Below are 20,383 nucleotides of genomic sequence, written 5' to 3' on the forward strand. Positions count from 1 at the left end.
AAACGAAGGTTAGGGATAGAGTGCTGCACTTGGGCTGAAGAAACTTGGGTACCGTTCCTTGCTCAGCTTTCCTGTGTGATCTTCGGAAAGTCACTTAATTTGCCCTATGCCTCCATCCACCCTTCTGTACAGTGGGGATAATCTGGCTCTATATCCCAGGGGTGGTGTGAGGAAAGAATCCATGAATGATGGAGAAGTGGTCAGATACTCTGGTGATGGGGGCCAGGGAAATATCTGGCTGGCTGGCTGGCTGAATAGATAGATAGGTTTTCCATTATGATAATCTAGTCTGACCTCCTGTACGGCACAGGCCAGAGAACCTCAACCAATACTTTCAGCATCAAACCCATAACTTCAGTATGAGCTAAAACAGATCCTTTAAAACAACATCCAGTCTTGATTTAAAGACCACAAATGATGGGGAATCCATCATGTCCTTCGGTAAGTTTTCCCAGATGGAATTACCCACGAATTCTGAGCCTGGCCATGAATTCTGAAACCGGGCCCAAGGTTTGCAAGCATTTGCTGTCTCTGTAATAGGCCGAGCCAAAATTGCAGATCCCCACTACTCCGGGATGTTGAGATCTCCAAAATCTGGGCCTGCAGTCTGCAGCGTGAGCCCATCCCCCTGTGAAAGTGAGGGGCTCAGAGAGCCCGCGGGAGCCAGGTGTACTGTGCAGAACCCTGCTGCTCTCCATACCCCTCATAGTCAAAACCCCTCTTGGCATTTTATCATTGCCTCATGTCTGCCTACCCCCATCCCTTGCACTCTCCATGGCATGCAGAATCCTTTGCTTTCTGCTGTGGCCTGGTGGGTAATGAGACACGTAGTACTCACTTGCTGCCTCATAGCACTCTGGTGGTGAGCAAGGTTCTGACTCATCTCCCCAGGAGAGGCAGTAGGATTTTTGCTACTTATTTCATTGGGAGCAGGGCTTTGGTTTGTCCAGTGCTTTGGGAAGGACAGTGCTCTGTGACCGAGAGCAGATCCTCTTCTTGCTAATACTATTGTTCTCTGCCCTCTCACATGTTGTGGGGCACGTCGTGCCACTCCGTCGTCTTCTGATCATGACTTTCTTTTCCATTTTTGTTTCGCCTCTCTAGAACTTCGTCCAGATCATCAGCAACTTGCTGTCAGAGGAAAACCGGGACAAGTGGGAGGAAGCTCAGATGGTATGAACCTGCTACGTAAACATACAACCCAAATAGTGCTGGCTCTCAGCCTGTGGCATTGCGGGGAGGGGTTATGGGCATTTCCCCTTGGGTTGGGTGATCTCACCACTGTGTGTGCCTGACAGATGTTGTACTCAATGGGCATCCGTTTCACCCAGAAGAGACAGAACTCATCCAGCCACTGCTAGGCATCACCAACACAACGCCTTGCAGTGAAAGAGATGTGTAGGCTGAACTACCCTGCTTGGAGAAATCAGCGGGGACCAGGAAAATGGATCCTGCTAGACTTCAGAGCCAAGTGCAGTCCTGGCCATTTAAGATTGCTCCCAAGTCTGAGTCCTGTAGGAAAAGACTCAGGCAGGACAGGTAGGGTTTTAAAGGGCCAGGGTTGTGCTCTGCCATTTGAGCCTCCGCTCGAGCTGAGCAAGGGTTCAGTTATATGTTAGCTACACCTTCCTCATAAGGTCACCTGGTGTCTCCCCAGGGAAGCTGGCAGCTAGGGAACATGATGGGTAATTCAGCAGATAAAGCACACCCTGTCTGGGCATAGGCACTGCTATTTGTCCCGTCTATGTCTTACCAAATCCTTCCCCTGCCTCAATTGCATTTTCTGCCTCTGCCTGTGCATGTGACTTACCCACTGTCCCTAACCTGGACTGAAAAATGCCATTCTTCCTCGCAGCGCTCACTGCTCAACAGCGCTGATCTCCCTGCAGCCCCAGGGAGCTGCATCAGAGTGAAATGATACTGCCTTGAAGGCAAAGCCTGTTCACAGGCGACTCTGACTGATGGCTCCCTGTCGGTACTAGTTCCTCCATTGTCTCTTCCACTTTACTGCGTCTCAGAACACAATCCCTCATGTGCCTGCGTCTCGGAAGTCAAGTCACCACAGGCAGGTCTGGTTTCTGACAGGCGTCCGTCAGGTGGAGAGTATTCCACTGAGGAGATCACGAGGCACGGGTCACAATATGATGGCTCTTTTAGCTGCCGTGTTGTCCGGTGAACCCCCTCAGAAGGGGCAGCAAACAGCAAAGGAGCGAGAGACGATTGCCCGGCACAAACATGAAACCTTAAAGGTCAATTTTCTTCAGAATGGCCACTGTACTTCTCTGGCAGCTAAAGAGCTGCCGGTTGAATCTGAGACCTCCTACGTCAAGGGGGTGATAGAAAGACTGTTGCATAAGGGAAAATGAAATTAAAATAAATAGCTCCAGGGAAGGGTTGTGCTATTGGCGCATAGCAGGCACTGAACGTTGATTGAGCTTGGAAGGGATTGGCTCCTCTGCAAGAGGTCACAGGTTCAAAGGTGGGCTCGGTCAGTAATGGTGGGAAGATGTTACCACCTGATGTCTGTTCGGAGGCTTCTCTGAAATGAGTCAGATAGGGGGAGGAGTACATTACCTAGGTAAAAGGGGTTAGACCAAGTATTGAACAGACCTCGAGACTGAACTCGCCTTTTGCCCCTAGAGCTGGTGTTTCCTCAGCATATTTGGAAATCGATGAATGACCCTGGCTGGTTCCAGAGGAGGCGAAGAACCAAATGCTCAATTTAGCAAATACGTGTCTACATCCACATTGCAGAATAGTCACTGTGGAGCAGACTCTGCTGAGTCGTCATGACAACGCAGAGACCCTGTTGATCATCATAAAAATAGTTGCAGTTTTCTCCAGCCTGCAGTTAGTTCCCAGTGGTTTTCCCTTATCAGCTTCCCTATGTTGTAAAGCTGGCTTGCTGGCCTCTGTCACCCACCTGATGTTCATTCCTGCTGTGTGACCAGTCTGCACTCTCATGACAGCGGATGTTATTTTCTGCGCTGCTTTGATATCAGTCAGAGGATCTTTCATCTTTTGACCACTGCCACTATTATAGACAGCACGAGGACCATGGCTGAGATGGCCTAAGTTGCCTAAGGGATATGGATGCCTAGTTCCCGTATATTTGAATGAGAAATAGGATCTTGGCCTAAAACGTCAGTTCTAAATCCAGAGTCTGCTCTCCCCTGAGCACCAGGGGGGAATCACTGGTAATAGCTTCTCTAAAATCCTCCAACCGCTAGAGGGCAACATGCACTGGATCTGCTCTCAGTCCACCTAGCAGAGGTGATAGGTGCAGGCACACACTATTTACCATGCCATTTTAACACAGGACTTTAGTTCCCATCTCTCCATTAAAAAACAAACAAACAAAAAACCAACCAACCTACCAAACAAACCCAACAACTCTTATATGGTAGCACACATCTTAGTGTCCTATTCCTTCCCCTGTTCTCGCTGCATATTCAGGGACAGCTCAGATGGAGAGTTTTCCCTGGCTGTTTAACTGTATTCTCTTCCTACGCAGATCTATGGGTTGGCTGGGGATAGTCCCCTCTACAGGTAGCTCCTTGTACAACTGCTTGATCACTAAACTGTGCAGTCAACCTATGATCGATCTAAGATTCAATTACTTTGATATCGAAGTACCAGGCAAAATTGTGACAGAGTATATAAAGAAAACAAAACAAAACGGTCCTTATTGCTCTCCTTTCTCCTGTGCATAGGCAGGTGTGAATTTTAAGTCTAGGAGTGTTTGGGGAGTCAGGTTCAGTCATTGTAGGTTAGAGACATTGTCCCAGGGTCATGCCTTATGTCACTAAACACAGCCAGTCTTTGGCAAGGAGACCTCTAGCAGCTGGAGTCCTGCCATTGGGAATGATCCATGCTGTATGCATGACAGTCTAAGCCAGGGTCCCACTGGAGGGCCGTGGGAGGGAGCAGCAGTCTCTGATGGAGGTTCAGAGACCAGTACTCCTCCGTATGAAGACTCTCAACAGAGAACTGTACATAGGAAAGAGCCAGAACGTCCCCTCCAACAGCTCATGGTGGCCCCAGTTTTCAGACATTGGCACCGCTGTGGGACATCTAAATATTCTGTGTGCGGGCACTCAAAGGGGTACGTACTATATGGGCCCGAGAGAGGCGTTTCCCTACCTAAATTCTGATGTCTGCTTCCCAGCTGGGATTTAGACGTGCTCTTGGTGTACCCAGATTTGAGGAATGGGCTCCCCCATTTTTGTAACAGCTGTGCTCAGATAGTGGTATTGCATCCTGTTTCACAGCTTTGTGAAAACGTTCCCTTTCTTAGCCTGGGGAGTCTGGACCGGCCTCGCTGTACTCAGCCCAGGAGTCGTGGTGCAGGCAAGGACTCTCTGGACTCCCTCTCTTTGCTTAATGATTTCCAGTCATGTTGACTCCCAGAGCTGAGCACAATATTCCAGGAACCAGATCCCCCCGAGTCCTTGAAGTGAAGGGGAGTTTTGAAGGAGTAAGGATTTCAGGGTTTGCCTCTGGGCGCAGACACTCCAGAGCTTGCATAGAGCAGATCTATTACCTCTTTGCTCCATCACGTGATGGCTCTGCATGTGCCGCGCCAAATCACATTGGCCTCGTTGGTAGACCCATCAGGCCAGATCCTCCAGCGGACATAAATGGAGCACTGCTGATTTACACCACCTGAAGGTATGGCCTGGCATGTCTCATTTGCTGGCCATGTTAAGCTAACTGCCGGTGCTGGGAAACTGTAAATGTTTGCTGTGGCTTTCCCGGCCAGACTGGTGGGTAGAATAAGTAACCTTGAGGAAGGAGGGTAGGTTGGTAGGTCACTATCAGAGCCCTCCCATTATGGTTTTGCCCTCCCGTTGTGGTCAGGACTATTCTCCTCCATGGCCATCAGCTGCGTTTTCCCAAACCGGATCTTATATTGTCATTTCCTGTCTATGTTTCTATCTCCTTGGATCATTTCTCTGCCCTCACATTGTTCACTACGCCACGGTACTCCAGCATGAGCAGAGAATGCCTCTGGCTCTCTCTGTGTGGGATAAGCCTGGCTTGAACCCTGGCCCTTGGAGAGGCCCAGGGTGAGCTCATTGCTATCTGTGCCACTAAATATCTGACCTCTCTTCACTGGGTTTGCAGATGGGGCCGAATGCTAAGGAGCTGTTCAGGCTTGTGGAGGATTTCATTGATGTCATTGGATTTCGCATGAAAGATTTCCGGGATTCCTACCAAGTGACGGACAATCTAGGTGAGTCGGTTTGGATTCTGCTCCCCTCCCCTGCTCCAGAGGCAGATTCAAACCGTGCTGTCGCTCCTTGCCGTTTTCATGAGCTGGCTGTGAGCCTGGGGAGGGGAAAAGGCTGGCCAGGGAGCAGAGGGAGCCACGCAGCAACTTGTTCTCATGTAAGAGACACATGATGCAGATGCAGCCCGGGTCCTTGGGATCAGGCTCCCCGGTGTTACTGTTAGTGGGAAATGTGCTAACTTGGAAGGCTCCTGGGGTAATGGGAGGTGAAGTGAAGCAGTGTTGTCCTTAGCTGTCAGCAGAGCTGGCGCTTCTCTGAGGCCGAGGGAGGCTGGAGCAGGCAGGTCAGCTCTCCCGTCAAGAATCAGCCACTGTAAAGGATGGGACTCCAGGCCAGTGGAGCGATACCAGTAACAGAAGCAGTTTTCTGGCAGTGCCTAGAGACCTCAGCTGAGATTGGTCCTGGTGCTAGCCCTGGTACATACACATGGGAAGAGGCAGTCTCTGCCCTCATCAGTTTACAAGCTCAGTAGATGGGACGGGCAAAGACTGGGGGGAAAGGAAGGGCTGTTCTCCTCACAGAGCGATGAAATGACTCGCCCGGGGTCCCAGAGGAGCCTGGCAGAGCTGGGGATGGAACGGGGCTCTCCTAAGTTGCAGCCCCCTCATTCAAACCCAAGACCACCCTTCTTCTCTCTGCTCCCTCCAGAGTTTATCAAAGGGATGGTACAAGGGTCTCAGGCTGAGTGCTGCATTCATGCTCCCCAGAAGGCAAATACGTTTGCTGTGTGTCCCACCCCGGTGTGATGGAACGTATGGTGCAGGGTATAAAACATCATTGGTCAGGCTAACGGCTCCATTCGCATCAGCACAAGTCCGGTGCCATCTCTAGGGTCACACAGCTGGGAGCAAGGGCAGCATTTGGGTTAAGGTGTCTTGAGTTTAATCCGAGGTGGAGGAGGCTGAGGAAGTATGGAGGGACAGAAGGATGCTTGGGGATCCTGCTCAGTGAACAGAAGCTCCAGCTCCACCTGCCTAGTGCTATCACCTTGCTTTATGTACAGACGTTAGCTGAACAAATACCTTCTGCCAGGCCAGAGATCCCAGCTCTCCTGGACAGGATCTGGCTAATCCAGAGGCTCCTGGTCTTCCTCTGCTTTCATCCACACTCTTGGCCACCAAGATCACAAAGCCCCATATGCTCACAGCTCATCCCTTCTCAATCCCCAGTTGCCTCAGCTCATGGTAGGCAGGGAGAGACATTTCCCAGGGCCATGCTTGATCTCACAGGCACTGTCCCACCAGCTAAAGAGAGGTTTGCCCCAAGGTTCTCCATTAGCCAAATGGGCAAGGAGGGGCTTTCTCTGAGACAGTTCACGCATAGCCTTGACCTCTCTCCAGGCTAAAGGAACACCATCTGTCTGGTCTGAGCTCCCCCTTGCACCGTACATACATCATGGAGGGCTGCATTTTCACAGAGCGGAAAATCCAAAATTTTGGGTGCTCATTGTCTCTGAATGGTCAGGGACTGAATTTCTACTCATAGTTGCACCAATGCAAATGAAGTCTGGATTTGCACTGGTGTAAATGAAGTCATCAGAGTCACTCTGGAGTCACGCTGGTGTAAATGAAGTCAATGGAGTTACTCTGGGTTTACACCAGTGTACATGAGAGCAAATACTGACTCCTGCCAAGCGCCTGTCCTGCTAGTGCACCTACGGGGTTTTCAGTGGTGGGAGTGTGAATGTTGAGCTGGCCATTTGGGCTTTGCTTTACTCACTGTTTCTGTTTCCCCTCAAGTGCTCAGCATCCACAAACTCCCCGCCAATGCAGCCACTGACATCAGCTTCCCCATGAAAGGCTGGAGGGGCATGGTGGACTGGGCCAGGACCTCCGAGGACAAGGTCACCATCTCCAAGAGCATCCTCTCTACGGGGCTAGCAGGTAAGGCAGCGCCGCTGCAGCATCGCTGTTCTTCACCGTTAAGGGGGTGTCGATCATTTACGCTCTGTCTGCAAGCTCTGCTCTCAGCTAGCGAGGATCTGTCCAAGAGGAGCTGCCCTGAACGCAACACTGACCCTTAAAGATGAGGTGTAGTTTAGAACCAGTTCTGAGCTCCCCTGCAAGTTCAGGAGATTAGTTCACGTCCCGGATTCGGGCGCGGATCCATTACTAGACACAACAGCTTCTTGCTTAGAAAACAGCTGGAGGCAGAGCCAAACCCCAGAGCAGCAATGCACCAGAGACACATTGCAGACAGTATTAACCTACTCACTCCACTTAGTCTGAGAGGAACCTGATGCGCTGGGTTCCAGGCAGGTCATCAGCTGAGCAGGACGTCCCCTCCCTGAACTGGTTCCTTTTAGCCCTCGGTGGGGGTTGTGTGTTGTTTTCTCTCTGGTCCGCGGCATCATTTCGATGCCGTTAGCCAGCGCGCACAAAGACGCTTCTCTGGGAGCGAACATCTTGGCATTTGGAACGGTTTGGGAGCAGTGTTACCAGTTTAATGATTTGTATTTTTCATGAAAATAGGCTCCTCGTGCCGAGTGGCAATGGAGGGAGTTTTGCGGAGGCAGGGAGGGAGGGAGAAGAAAAGGTTGCCATTCATCGTGCGGCGGATATGAAATGTTCTGGGTTATTAGCTTGGCTGGCTCTGGCGGCCGGGCAGGCAGGCAGTACTTGGCCGCTGGATGGGCAGTGGCCGTGTAGCTGGAGTGATGTCTGTGCCTCTTGTGTGTAATCCTCTGTAACCACACATCAGCTGCAGGAAAGGGGGCATTAATCACTCGGGGGTCATTTGCTCCGCGGCAGTCTATTATCAGGCCCAAACAGCATGGGGAGAGAGAGGCGAAGCAAACCGAGCAAATCCAGCCTTCGCTTGAGCATAAGCCAAGCCATCCTGAATCTCAGATCTTAAAAGAAAACTGCAGGGCTCAGGGCTCAGATCCTAGAGCACTCAGCCAGGGTCTGATTCTGTAGCTACTCTGTGGACCATCCGTTAGCTGCAGCAGGTCTTCTGAGGTTGGGATCAGCTGCAAACACATGATCCTGTAGGGTACTGAGTGTAGACGCCGCTTACTGAAGTCAGCCTTGGTTCTCAGTAAGCTCACGGGGCTCCTCTTTGCGTGGGAGGTGTTCGGTTCTTTGCAGGCCTGGGCCCTAAATATTTAAGAGTAGTACTTCAAAAAGAGGAGCCTAAATTGTGCCTGCAATGAGGACTAGCCGTCACCTTGTCCCTTTCTCTGTAGCTGTGCCCCGTGCGGGTTGGCTTCATCAGCGAGAGCAGGCAGTTTGCGCTTTCTTCATCAGACTGCACCGTCCTCTGCTGAGGCAAAGGCAGGAGACTGTCTGAGTTGTTGACATGATCCCTTGGCTTCCCAGTGCACCTTTCACCCAAAGATCTCCAAGCACAGCCATTCCTGAAGCTGCAGAGTCTGTCCCATTGGGTACATCAGCATTAGAACCACCATTCTGCTGATGGGGACACTGAAGTGCAGCACAGTTAAGTGACTGCCCCAAGGTCAAGCAGGGAGTCAGTAGCAGAGCAAAGACTAAATCCAGGACTGCAGCCCAGGCTAGGAAGAGATCACTGCCTTGTAAACTGCATTATGTCCTTTACAACAAGCACAATAAATGGTTAGATACCCCAAATTAGGACTTACATTATTATTCTTTTTCATCCCATCCGGAGCTGCATTTTCTGGGTCTTATCCTGTAGCATCATATTAGCAAAAGATGGTCCTTTTCGATATCTTACTTGTGTGGGAGACGCGTTTTAATTCTTTTTAACGCCCATCTCTTCTTTGCAAATGCATATGGCAGGGAGAATACTGGGGCACAGTTTGTCTTTGTAGCAGGGGTGGCCAAACTGGCTCGTGAGCTGCATGTGGCTCTTTTACAGTTGAAGTGTGGCTTGTGGATCCTCCTGTGACCCCATCCCCCGCCTACCAGACTGGGGGGAGAGCTCAGGGCTTTTGCCCTGCGGCGGGGTGGTGGGACCAGGGGTTTCTGCCAGAGATGACTGGTGCCTGCTGAGAGTGTGTGTGGGTGGGGCACAATTTAAAGGTTCGCCCCCCCCCCACAACAGCTCGAGTCACACACCCCTCTTACCCTCAGCAGCCCCCACAATGCATTGCTTCTGGTTTCTGCCCAGCGGGATGGAGGTCTCAGGGCTTCTGTCCTGCATGGGCTGCTTACTGGGGCTCGGAACATCAGCAGGAGCGAGCCCCGGCAGGCACTTCCCAGGGGCTTCAGCCCCGAACCGTGGCAGGCGCGCCCCGGCTCTCGAACTTCTGAAGATTGTCGTATGCGGCTCGGAGGGTCAGGAAGTGTGGCCGCCCCTGCTTTATAGAACAACCACTTTGCAGCTCGCTGAAATAAAGACCCGGTCTTCAGCGGGTGGGAATTAGCGGTTGGCTTCAAAGGAGCGACGCTGATTTAGTTGGGTTTGGTCCTGCTTTGAGCAGGGGGTGGGACTAGATGACCTCCTGAGGTCCCTTCCAGCCCTGACATTCTATGACTCTATGATTTACACTGCTGAGGAGCTGACCATAGGGCTTTAAACCTGGCCATGTGAAAATGGGCCTCCATCATGCCTGCAAGCCGCAGTTAGAGCTGGGCATGCAATCTTCATAGAAGTGTAGGAAGGGACCTCAGGAGGTCGTCTAGTCCAGTCTCCTGCCTTCACAGCAGGACCAAGTACTGTCCCAGACAGATTTTTGCCCCGGATCCCTAAGTGGCCCCCTCAAGGATTGAACTCACAACCCTGGGTTTAGCAATGCTCAAAAATCTTTGCAGCTCTGTGTGCAGGTGCTCTAGGTGTGCAGCTTCTAGTGTCTGGGCTACTGAAGAATGGATAATCAAAATAAAACACTGTGCCAGGCCAGGTAACCTGTTGGTGTAATTTCATAGAATCATGGAAGATTAGGGTTGGAAGGGACCTCAGGAGGTATCTAGTCCAGCCCCCTGCTCAAAGCAGGATCAACCCCACCCAAATCATCCCAACTAGGCCAGGCCTTAAAAACCTCTAAGGAAGGAGATTCCACCACCTCCCTAGGTAACCCATTCCAGTGCTTCACCACCCTCCTAGTGAAATAGTTTTTCCTAATATCCAACCTAGCCCTCCCCCACTGCAACTTGAGACCATTGCTCCTTGTTCTGTCATCTTTGCACATAAATAAGACAGAGCAGTTATGTCGCTAAAGTCTTGATAAAGACCCAAGAAATTCAGCCCCGAGTCTCATTTACACGACAGCCTCTTTGCATGCCCAGAAGGGTGTAAATGAGAACCAGGCCCATGGGGTTAAAGTTTTCTGCTCACCCATGATATCACGCGAGTGTGAGAGTCTGGGGTGTGTGTGTGTGTGGGGGGTCCTACCACAAAGGAGGAGAGGAGGATCTTGTCTGTGCAGGGATCTGAAGGACCAGGCCAAAGGCCAAATAAATGTTTGTACCCATTAAGGTTCTGCTGAGATGTAGCATCTGGTTTTCAGGGGGGTTGTTGCTTTTCCCAGCTGGGTTGTGCGAGAGAGGCGGCGGGCAGGGAAGTGACATGCCCAGAGGTCACACAAAGGAGTCGGAGGCTCATCTGGGATTAGAACTGAAGGGCCTGTGGCCTCTTGGCCCCCTTGCCCCGGCTGTGCAGTGTCAGCTAGCATTAGGGTCCATCACGCCAGCGTGAGGGAGCCAGCCCAGTGGAGCCGGGCCCCGCCATGCAGCGTTCGTGGCTCATCCTCTGGAGAGAGAAGAGAACGGCCTGATGTCAAGTGCAGAGTCGTGCGGGGATAGAGGGGGGTCTGGGTCAGGCTGGGGCTCGGCAGCCTGTGGGTGAAAATCTCCCACCCTCAGCTGCAAGAGTCATCCTGGTACAGCTCGGCTCCCTGACGGCTCGTCATCGGCTCGGCTTCAGAACTGATCTGCAAGGCAGCCAGGTGCGGGCTACCGACCTTCTCCTCCAAGCCGCTCTGCGGATTGGCTCGCGGAGCCCAGCTAGAGATCCCCGGAGGCAAACGAACCGCTGCGTCCACCCAGCCGCTGCCAGGGCGGCTGCTGCTTCCGATTAGACTCCCAGCACGTGCCTCCTGCCCTGGCCTTGTCAGAGGAATTAGCTGGAGTTCTGAACAGGAAACCTCCAGTCCGGCTCAGTCCAGTTAAAGCTCAAGGCCTGTGCATGGGCCTCGGGCCTGTGTGATCATAGAGGCTCCGAGCCGGCGAGGTGCTGAGCACTGCTTGTGGGGTGCTGAGGGCAGCGGAGCCTCGGCCATGACTTTGAAAGCCAGGCTAGGCCATAGGGAGCCCTTATGTGGTGAGAGTAGGTGCTGCGGCTTGTGGGAGGGAGGCAGGGAGAAATTCAGCCTGCCCCAGGCTAGCCACCCACTGCAGCAGCCCCACTGAAACTAATCAATGGCACCTGGGCCTTGCCTGGGCCCTCAGCACAGGGGGGAAATTTCAGCCTGTGGGGAGGTGAAGAGCTGAGGAGACATGTTTGACCCTGCCTGAGTGCAGCAGCCTGCACAAAGACCCCCCTTCCTATTGTGTTCATTACTCCCATGCCCTGTCTCCCATCTACCCCCATTGAATGTGTTCCCACTGAAGTCTAATGCCTGCAGGACGGGCCCCACGTAAACTACCCTCGGGCCCTGATGATGCTTTCACCGTCCCTGATCGTCACAGTGCTGTTGTCTTTCTCTCCCTTCTCTTTGCCGCTTTGTAGAGACAGACGACTCGTCCGTCTTCGTGGTGGGCACCGTGCTGTACCGGAACCTGGGGAGCATCCTCTCGCTCCAGAGGTAAGGACACCCTTATCTTTCCAGAGCCCCTCGGCACTCAGAGAGCCACAAACCCGCCTCCTTGACTGGAAATTAAAGGGGCCAGGCAAGACCTGAGCAGCCAGTGGAGCTACTTGCATAAGAGGGAGAGGATTTGGTTCTGCAGGGATAACTTTTGGGCCACTAATAACTGGTGCTGCACGTGAAGTTGGCTCAGTCCAAGCTCATGCTTCAGGGCATAAGCTGATCACTTTCCGGGTGGTCAGGAAGATTTTTTCCATTTTTATGCAGCATTGCACATCATGTGGCCAGCTGCGCCAGGGGAGGGCTTTCCCTTCTGCTCACTGAAGCACAAAGTAGTAGCTACTTCCTGAGGTATTATGCTCCAACAAAGAGACATAGAGTCAGGCGAGATCCCTGCCCTCTCAGTGAACATCTCCTCTGGTGCTGAGATCATGATGGGCTGCCAGGTTCCTTGGGATCGTTATTCCTTGGGATCTGTCTGGATGAGAAATGAAATAGCCGTGGTCTCCGTCCAGAGAGATACAAGCAGTGGGGACACAACACCTGTGTGACATGGACCCTGTCCCTGGCGCCAGCGCTGGGCATCATGCAGCACCTGTCACAGGTGGAAAGAGCTGGCGAATGAACCCTCAAAACCCACTCATCAAATGAATTCTCAAATCTTTGCCTTGCTGCCCAGACTCAGGACAGCTGCAGGGGAGGCCAAAGAGTTAATAGCCCCCTCTCTCCCTGGCACGCTTCCTATTTCCTCCCCGCCAGGAGGTGCTGAGTGCTCCCACCTCCCTGGATCTCAGCGGGCGCTAAGGGCACTCAGCATTGGGCAGGATTGAGGCATATGATGGCAGAGCAGAACTGTGGCATTGAAATCTCCTCCCCACAGTGGATTTTTACCCAATCACTCCCCGCTGTGAGGCATTTCAGGTTGCCCTGTTCCTGACAGATCTGGGGCTGCGTGCTCCGGAGAGGAGCTGCCTGCCACACGGTGCCATTCGAGAGCAGTACTCCTCAAGATGGGCTCGGAGAGCGGAGCACAGTGGCACGGATGGCTGCACATGTCTGCAGCGTTCCAGGCCTCTGCAAAGTGCCTCAGGGCGCTGAAGCTTTTGTGCTCAGCAATAGCTTTTCTTTTCCTTTCTCTCTCTCTTTTTTTTTCTGAGGCTGGTACTGAGGCAGTAAATTAAGCATCCTAAGGCACCTTCTAAATCTGTTCTGGACTGATTAGCATGAGCCCATTTACCATAAACGCCAGGGCATCGCTCCTCGTGGATAATCATTGAAATACCTACAGATTTAGCGCTGGCAGTGGCGGGTGGCTAGTGAATTAGAATTAGTGAGCAAAGAGGCTGTATTCTGTAATATCTTCCATTACAGCACTGGGAATGAGCCTGGAAGGGCTGAGTGGTGAATAGGCTTTGCTAACTGGCTTCCGCAGGAGTTTCTGCCAGGGCATTCTCCCCTGGGTCCTGATTTACAGCATTGCTTAATTAAGGCCAGTTTTCTTTAAACATTGTACAGCCCTGAATCTCCTGTGACTGTACGGAAGAAATGCTGGATCAGAGGAAAAGTCCATCATTCCTCTGTCCAACAGGGAAGTTGCAAGGAGATGGGAGTAGCCCCAATAATGTACTTAATCGTGCAATACCATACTATAGGGTAACTGTCTTCCTGACCTCAACTGGTGATCAGTCTATTTCCTGGGAGCAGGAGGAATAAGGATCAGATTTTGTTTTCAGTAACAGTGGTTTAAATCCAGAGTCACTCCATTTAAACAAAAGGAGTCACTACAGATTTACCCTAGTAAATAACAACGGCTAGTCTTATTCATGTATGGGTCTCCTCCCTCTTGACTTGCCTTGATTATCTCCTGCAGCAGTGAGTTCCACAGGTTAATCACGCATAGCATTAAAGACATTTATTTTTAACTATTTTAAATTTCTTCTTTGATCCCGCAACTCTTGGATAGTTGTGGCCTCAGAGCTGAGGTTTATAGGAGATCCACCCTGAGAGAGGAGTGACATTCCAAATAGAGGCCCTTGGTATGAAAGCCACAGTCTGGAGTTGAAGGGGGTGGCAGGACAGAGGGAGTCAAAGGGTTAAAAGTCTGACACCCCCCCTCCCCCCCCGCAGTCACTTCAGAGTAGAAGTTAGCTGCCCAAAGCCTTTCCCAATTGTTATTGGGTAAATAGAAAATAAGACCCTGATGAAAAGAAAATGATTTCAAACATGCCTGGGAGAAGTGAGAATCAGAATAGGGAAGGAGTGTTCCCTAGTGGTCAGTGCAGTGATGACTGGGAGTGTCCTGGGATCTATTCCAATCCCTGCCACCAGGGGCAACCAAATGTGACTGTCTGCAGGTAGGTGCCTATGTATCACCTGAGCACCACAGCTCCCGGCTGGGACATGAGGACCACGAATCACCTCTGATTTTACGTGCCCAACTCAGGACACCTTAAAGGGGCCTGATTTTCAGAAAGTGCTGAGCACCCATCCTCCGAGAATCCAGCCCCTTTATGGCATCTCCAGCGGGGACCCCCGAATCACTAGCCACTCGTGAAAATGTCAGTCTGGGCACCTAACATTAGACACCCCAGGCTGAAAGCTTGGGCCTCTGACTTCTCATCCAGTCCAATAAAAGCTATTGCCTCACCTCCCTTGTCTCTCTAATTTTCCATCTATCTGAGGACAGCACCCGTTGCCCACGGCGTGGTGAGGGTTAACGGATTTAGCGAAGGGCTTTGAGATCCGGGAATAGCAGGTGTTACTGAAGTATCAGGAGAGGGGCAAATGCAGCCACCCGAGTCCGTGCCAGGGAGTTGGTTGGTTAGAGGGTCCCTTGTTATCCATTCGTGCTGCGGGGCCAGTACTCTGCGGCACGCGGCTCTTGTTCCAGAGGAGCTGGCAGAGGCTCCAGAACAGCAGCAGGGTGGGGTCTGTCAGCAGGAAGCGCATTGGATGCTGACTGCACGGATTGGACTGATTCCACTCCTAGCGTACTGCTATGGTCGTAGCTGGCCTTGTTCCAGGTAGCCCAGTGGGACTCTCTCTGTGTAACCGTCTCCGTCCGCTCTCACGTGCCGGTTTCCCTCTCTCCCCAGGAACGCCACGGTGCTGAACTCCAAAGTCATCTCGGTGACTGTGAAGCCGTCTCCCCGCACTCTGCTCACGCCCCTGGAGATCGAGTTCTCCCACCTGTACAATGTAAGTCCCCTGCCCTCGGCGTCAGGAGTTACGCTCTTGGTTTGGGTGTCGGCGAGAGCGTGACGCCGAGCAGGTCTCTCCAGGGGGATGGGCTGTGAACATCACCGCCAGACCCTTTCATGTCTCCTACCCCAGGCTCGCAGTCATGGGTCTGACACAGTGAAATCCGGTTGGCATTGGTGTCCTGCTGTCACTCCCTCCTCAGTGATTGTCCTTGGGAACTTGGACTGCACAGTGAAGCTCACTACAGGGAACCCACTTCCCTAACCCAGAAGGCAGGCGGGGTAACAGGGACCAGGACTCGGGAGACAGTGGGTCTTGCCCCAGGATTTGACTCTGATTCACCCTGGGACATGGCAAGTCACAGCCTCTCTGGGCTGCGGTTTTCCTGCTCATAAGATGAGGCTAATGATATTGACCGTCTCAAGGCAGAGGCTTTATTCATGAATGTTTGCAAAGTGCTTTGCAGTTCTCAGGCAGTGCTAGAGAAGTGCGGATTGCTGTTGTCATTGGCACCTTGAAAGCAGGTCCATTGCCAGATCAGGATATCTGAGTCAGTCCTTGGATGCATAGGAAGGGTATTTACATGTCTAAGAGCCAATCTGTGCCTCCAGTCTCCCAGTCTGGATGTCCTCTTGCAGCCCCCGCATGGGACTACCGCATCCTGCAGCGGGGGAGTTTCAAAAGCGCTCAGCACTGGCCTGGCTCGAGCCCTGCTGCAGCCAATGGTAAATCTCCCATTGTTGTCAGCGGGCACCGAGGGCATGTGGCACCTCGCCAGAGGTTCTCCCCCAGGATCAACCCATACTGCAGACACACGGTCCTGCTTCCATTGCAGCCCATGGGAGCAGGACTGAGCCCAGCAAGAACAGGCAACCCTGCAGCTCCAACAAAGGAGGGTGGGATGGGATTCTGAGTGGGGAGAAGAAGGGGAAAGATCAATCAGACAATGAGCCGAGCTCCCTGCTTGATGCTCTGACGAGTGTGAGTGTGATCACGGGGGCGTGGTACAGTCCACTTCTCCCCTGGCCCTTGAGCCACAGCAGAAGATGGCCATGAAGAGGGCAGAGGTCTATGATGGCATGTCTGCAACACGGCTGTGTGTTCATGCCATGTTAAATGCCGTGCCCATGTCAATTCTGTAGATGCCCTGTTGGCAGCACAGCTGTAATCTCCCTTTCTTTCCCTTTCTTCTTCCTCTCCTGCCAGGGAACCACCAACCAGACCTGCATCCTGTGGGACGAAGCCGATGTGTAAGTCCAGCTGCTTTTGATTGGCTCTCCTCACCTCTGGAGCACGTTAGCTTTGGGACTTGGCAGGGTGTGTCTGTTTTGGGAGGCAGCTGATGAGGTGTCACTGTCTCGGGCCCCTCACTTTCACCATTCATCTCTTTCCTGCGTCTGGCTTTGTCTGTCAGCTTCCTTGGCAAGGGAAGGCGAGATCTTTCTCCCACTTCCCTCAGCAATTTCCATTCACATCCTTGCAAGCAGGATCTGAATAAGGATCTGCCACTAGGCCGTTGCCTTCTTTGTCAGAAACACCGTTGAGATAAATCGTATATTTGAAAGCTGTAGATCACTTGTTTCCAGAGTGCGACCCAGGTTCTGACCCACTGATGTTCTCCAGAATGCTTCCAGTCTCTCCATCGAGCTGTGTCTGTCACCACAGTGTGAAGCATCCAAGCAGTGATGAGAATAGCTTCCCGCTGCCAGAGAGGCAGTTGCATTTGCCATGGGAGCTTTGGGGACTGGACATCATTTTGCAAAAGCGGCCTCTGATTTTGGGTGCCTCTATTTTTGGGGTGCTCAGGATGAAGAATGTTGAGCCTGACTTTTCAGAGGTGTTGGGCCAGAATTGTAGGTGCACAGCACCCTCTGAAAGTCAGTGCAAGTTGGGCACCGGGAAAGTCCAAAATTAGAGGCCACTTTTGAAAATAAGGCTCATTAAATGGAAGTAGGTGGTGCATTGGTCTGGTGTGGTGGGATGATTCCTCTGAGGAATCCTGTTATCTGTAGCCCTGTCCGGGTCTTTCTTAGGGTCTCCTGATGTGTTGTTGATCAGCTAAGTGAAAAACCTGATAGTTGCCACAGGGAATCGGGACTGACAGTTTGGGGGAGGAGATGTCAGTCAGAGCAGCTTTATCATAAGAAGTAGCTGCTGAAAAAATGTCTTAGATTGTGAATAAACCCCAGAAGGATCAGAAATATCTCACTTACCGGCACTTTTTGCCACTTCTCTGGTTTATTTTTGTGTATCAGTCTGGGGGTCAGTTGGTTTCATTTTCTGTTTATAGTCAGTTTCACTCCTTGGGTTCAAATGCACAAAGTTCTGTATTTATTATTACTATTTATTATTCATTATTATTATTATCATCATCATCTTGAAAACAATTCTGATCTTCCCCCTTTGTCTCCATTAAGCCACTTATACTTGGGCACATTTGTAGCCGGCTGATAGACTTCTGGTTGGACCATGATTAGCACAAAGGAATACACAGGCTAAATCCGATGAACGCAGTGATGCCTTCAGGCATGTCTGTGGAATGACCCTAGTGTACCTCAGGGCAACCTGGAGCCGCAGGGCTAAAACCAAAGGCTGCTCAAATACGTGAGGAGAGCCCTTTGGGATGCTGGTGGCAGGGGTCTGCCACCTGGGTACCATGCTGACACTGCAGTACGGTGATGGGTACGTGTGGAGATGCGTCTCGGTGCTTGCTAAGGGGCGATGTATACGCTGTTCGCTAGGGGGTACACTGAGCCAGGGGCTGTCCATAGCGGTGATGTGCCAGGAGAAGCTCCAGAAAGGATCCCTACTTCAGAGCCACGGTTCCTGCCTGCTCCCCTCTTGCTGTGGAGTGAGGTTACTTCCCCCCTGTTCACTTCTGCCCCTCTTTACCTGGCCAGCAAACAAGGATGGGGCTGAGCCCAGACCCCTCCTTCTCTCCACCCCCTTGGCCTCTCCCCACTTGCTCTCAGAGTGTGACTCATATCCCGAGAGCCGTGGCTGCTCTCCACGCCAGGCTGAGGCTAAGATCCAGGTGTAACCCACACACCTCCTGGGTGTGGTGCTCTATCCCATCTAGTGGCACCAAGACCACTTAGAGAGAGATTAATGCATTTGCTCTACAGCCTCAGCTAGGGGCCATAGGGTGTTTAGCTCACGCAGTACAGGCTCGTGCATTCAGCTCTAGAGGTTCTGGGTTCAGTCCTGACTGCCGATGAGCGGGGTCTGTTGGTGTTACATAGGCAGGCTGAGCAAGTGCATTGCGGAGTCTTGTTCCCCTTCAGCCTCTTGCTCAGCTGAGCAAGACAAGTGTAGCCATGATGAGAAGGGAGGGCATGGCAGAGGCCTCAACGAACCCATGCGGCTGATCCTGGAAAGGGCTGCATCAGGGCAGGTATTGTTTTGGCTCCGTTACTGACCTGGAGGCTCATGTGACAGGGCCCAGGATTAGAACAGGAAAGAGTCAGGGCAGAGCTAGAAATTGGAAGCGGCGGGGACAGTGGAAGGCAGCTGAGGCGGGGGCAGCGTTCAAGGTGGTATTGTTATCTCAGACAGCCTTGGGGGTCTGGCTCCCCGGTCCATCCAGGTGCTTCAGATCACTGCCCACAAAGTGATTGGCCCGGAACAGCTTGTTCTACTGCCTATGCTGTCTCTTGTCAGCTGATATGTTAGCGGTGTTTTCACTCTGGAGTCCTCAACACGCCGCCACACCAGAGGACGTGCCGTTAGCTCGGAGCTAAGCAGGCACACTCTAGGTGCTGACGTGGGGGGTCTGTTATCAGTGCTATATTTCAGAACCTCAGACAGATTTGTTGCCATCCATCTGGAAGATTGTTTCTCAGGCTCTGGTATCAGAGGGGGAGCCGTGTTAGTCTGGATCTGTAAAAGCAGCAAAGAGTCCTGTGGCACCTTATAGACTGACAGACGTATTGGAGCATGAGCTTTCGTGGGGGAATACCCACTTCCTCGGATGCTCTGGTGCGTTGTGTTTTTATCCAATGGCATTTAAAATCCAAACTGGTTAAAAGCTCCAAGAAGACTGCAGCTGCAGACTCCACTGGAGGAAATTCCAGAGCTAGATCTGCCTGGCTGCGCTCTGGCAGAAGGAGCTGCGAAGCTGTTTGCATAACGTTTTCAGGCTGCTTTGCTGCCCTTGATGACGCCTGGGAAAGTTTCTGCAGCAGGAGTGTTCTCCAAGTAACCCATGTCCTCTTCTGTCCTTGAGGCTTGACCCTTCACCCCAAGCTTCAGCTGAACTCCTGAACTCCAAAGCGTTTCGACAGCTGTTTCTGCCAATGGTATTGTTTGCAGCAAAGGCTCCTGCATTCTATCCCTGGCTCTGCTAATGAGTACAATAGTTGTGTGACCTCAGGTTAATACTTCCAAAGTTAAGTGACTGTTCATGTTAGAGGCAGTGTGTACTGGGTCTTTGATAATGTAGCAGCACCAAAAAGGTTAATCAATCTACTGTGCAGTCTAGCACTTTGATTGTATTTTTGATCAAGCCCAAGAATTGTTTTAAAGGGAAAGAAAATCCCGATAGCAGCAGGTGGTGAAATTCACTCTGCTGCAGCTGCAGCCACTGATGCTTTTCTGTGCATAGACTGCAGCCGCTACAGGCACCATAGACTAAAGGAATCACACGGTGTGACTGCTTCTCTTACAGGCAATTGGCAATTGGTTGTTGATGGGTGGCCAGCGGTCTGAGTTTGGTTAGGAGCATGCTTTGGGAAAGATGGTTGCTTTCAGTGTGGTAGAGTCATGGTCCGTTGGTGTGAGCGCAGAGCTCAGAGCCAGGAAAACCTGAATTCTAACCCTGCCTCTGACACAGAGTCTCACTGTAGCCTGGGACAAGTTGCTTTCCCTCTGTGCAAAATAGGGATAATGGTACTGGGTGGTCTCACCGGAGTGCTGTGCAAGTTTGAAAGTATAAGGAGGGTTTTGTGGTAAATGCACTGAACTGGGCATCAGGACACCAGGGTTCAATTCCTAGCTCTGCCAGATATACCCTCTGTGACCGCGGACCATTCAATCGGTCAGTGCCTCAGTTTCCCATATGTGCAATGGGTATAATACTAGTACTTCCTTTCTCTCCCCCTTTGTTCAGACTGCAAGCTCGTCAGGGATCGGGACTGTCTCTGAGCATGTGTCCTAGAGT

The 20,383-nt window shown here is 51.9% G+C and overlaps 1 protein-coding gene across 1 annotated transcript in view; it reads left to right on the plus strand.

Moving 5' to 3' along the window:
* ADGRB1 (adhesion G protein-coupled receptor B1) overlaps positions 1 to 20,383 on the plus strand; it is a 349,272-nt gene that overhangs the window by 186,964 nt on the left and 141,925 nt on the right. The window contains exons 12-17 of the mRNA XM_039525203.1: positions 1,105 to 1,173; positions 5,128 to 5,236; positions 7,034 to 7,177; positions 11,946 to 12,021; positions 15,120 to 15,222; positions 16,432 to 16,475. Coding sequence (XP_039381137.1) covers positions 1,105 to 1,173; positions 5,128 to 5,236; positions 7,034 to 7,177; positions 11,946 to 12,021; positions 15,120 to 15,222; positions 16,432 to 16,475 — 545 coding nt within the window. The remainder of the gene's footprint in view (positions 1 to 1,104; positions 1,174 to 5,127; positions 5,237 to 7,033; positions 7,178 to 11,945; positions 12,022 to 15,119; positions 15,223 to 16,431; positions 16,476 to 20,383) is intronic.

This window comes from Mauremys reevesii, linkage group 2 (assembly GCF_016161935.1).
Source record: "Mauremys reevesii isolate NIE-2019 linkage group 2, ASM1616193v1, whole genome shotgun sequence".
NCBI classification, from domain to species: domain Eukaryota; kingdom Metazoa; phylum Chordata; order Testudines; family Geoemydidae; genus Mauremys; species Mauremys reevesii.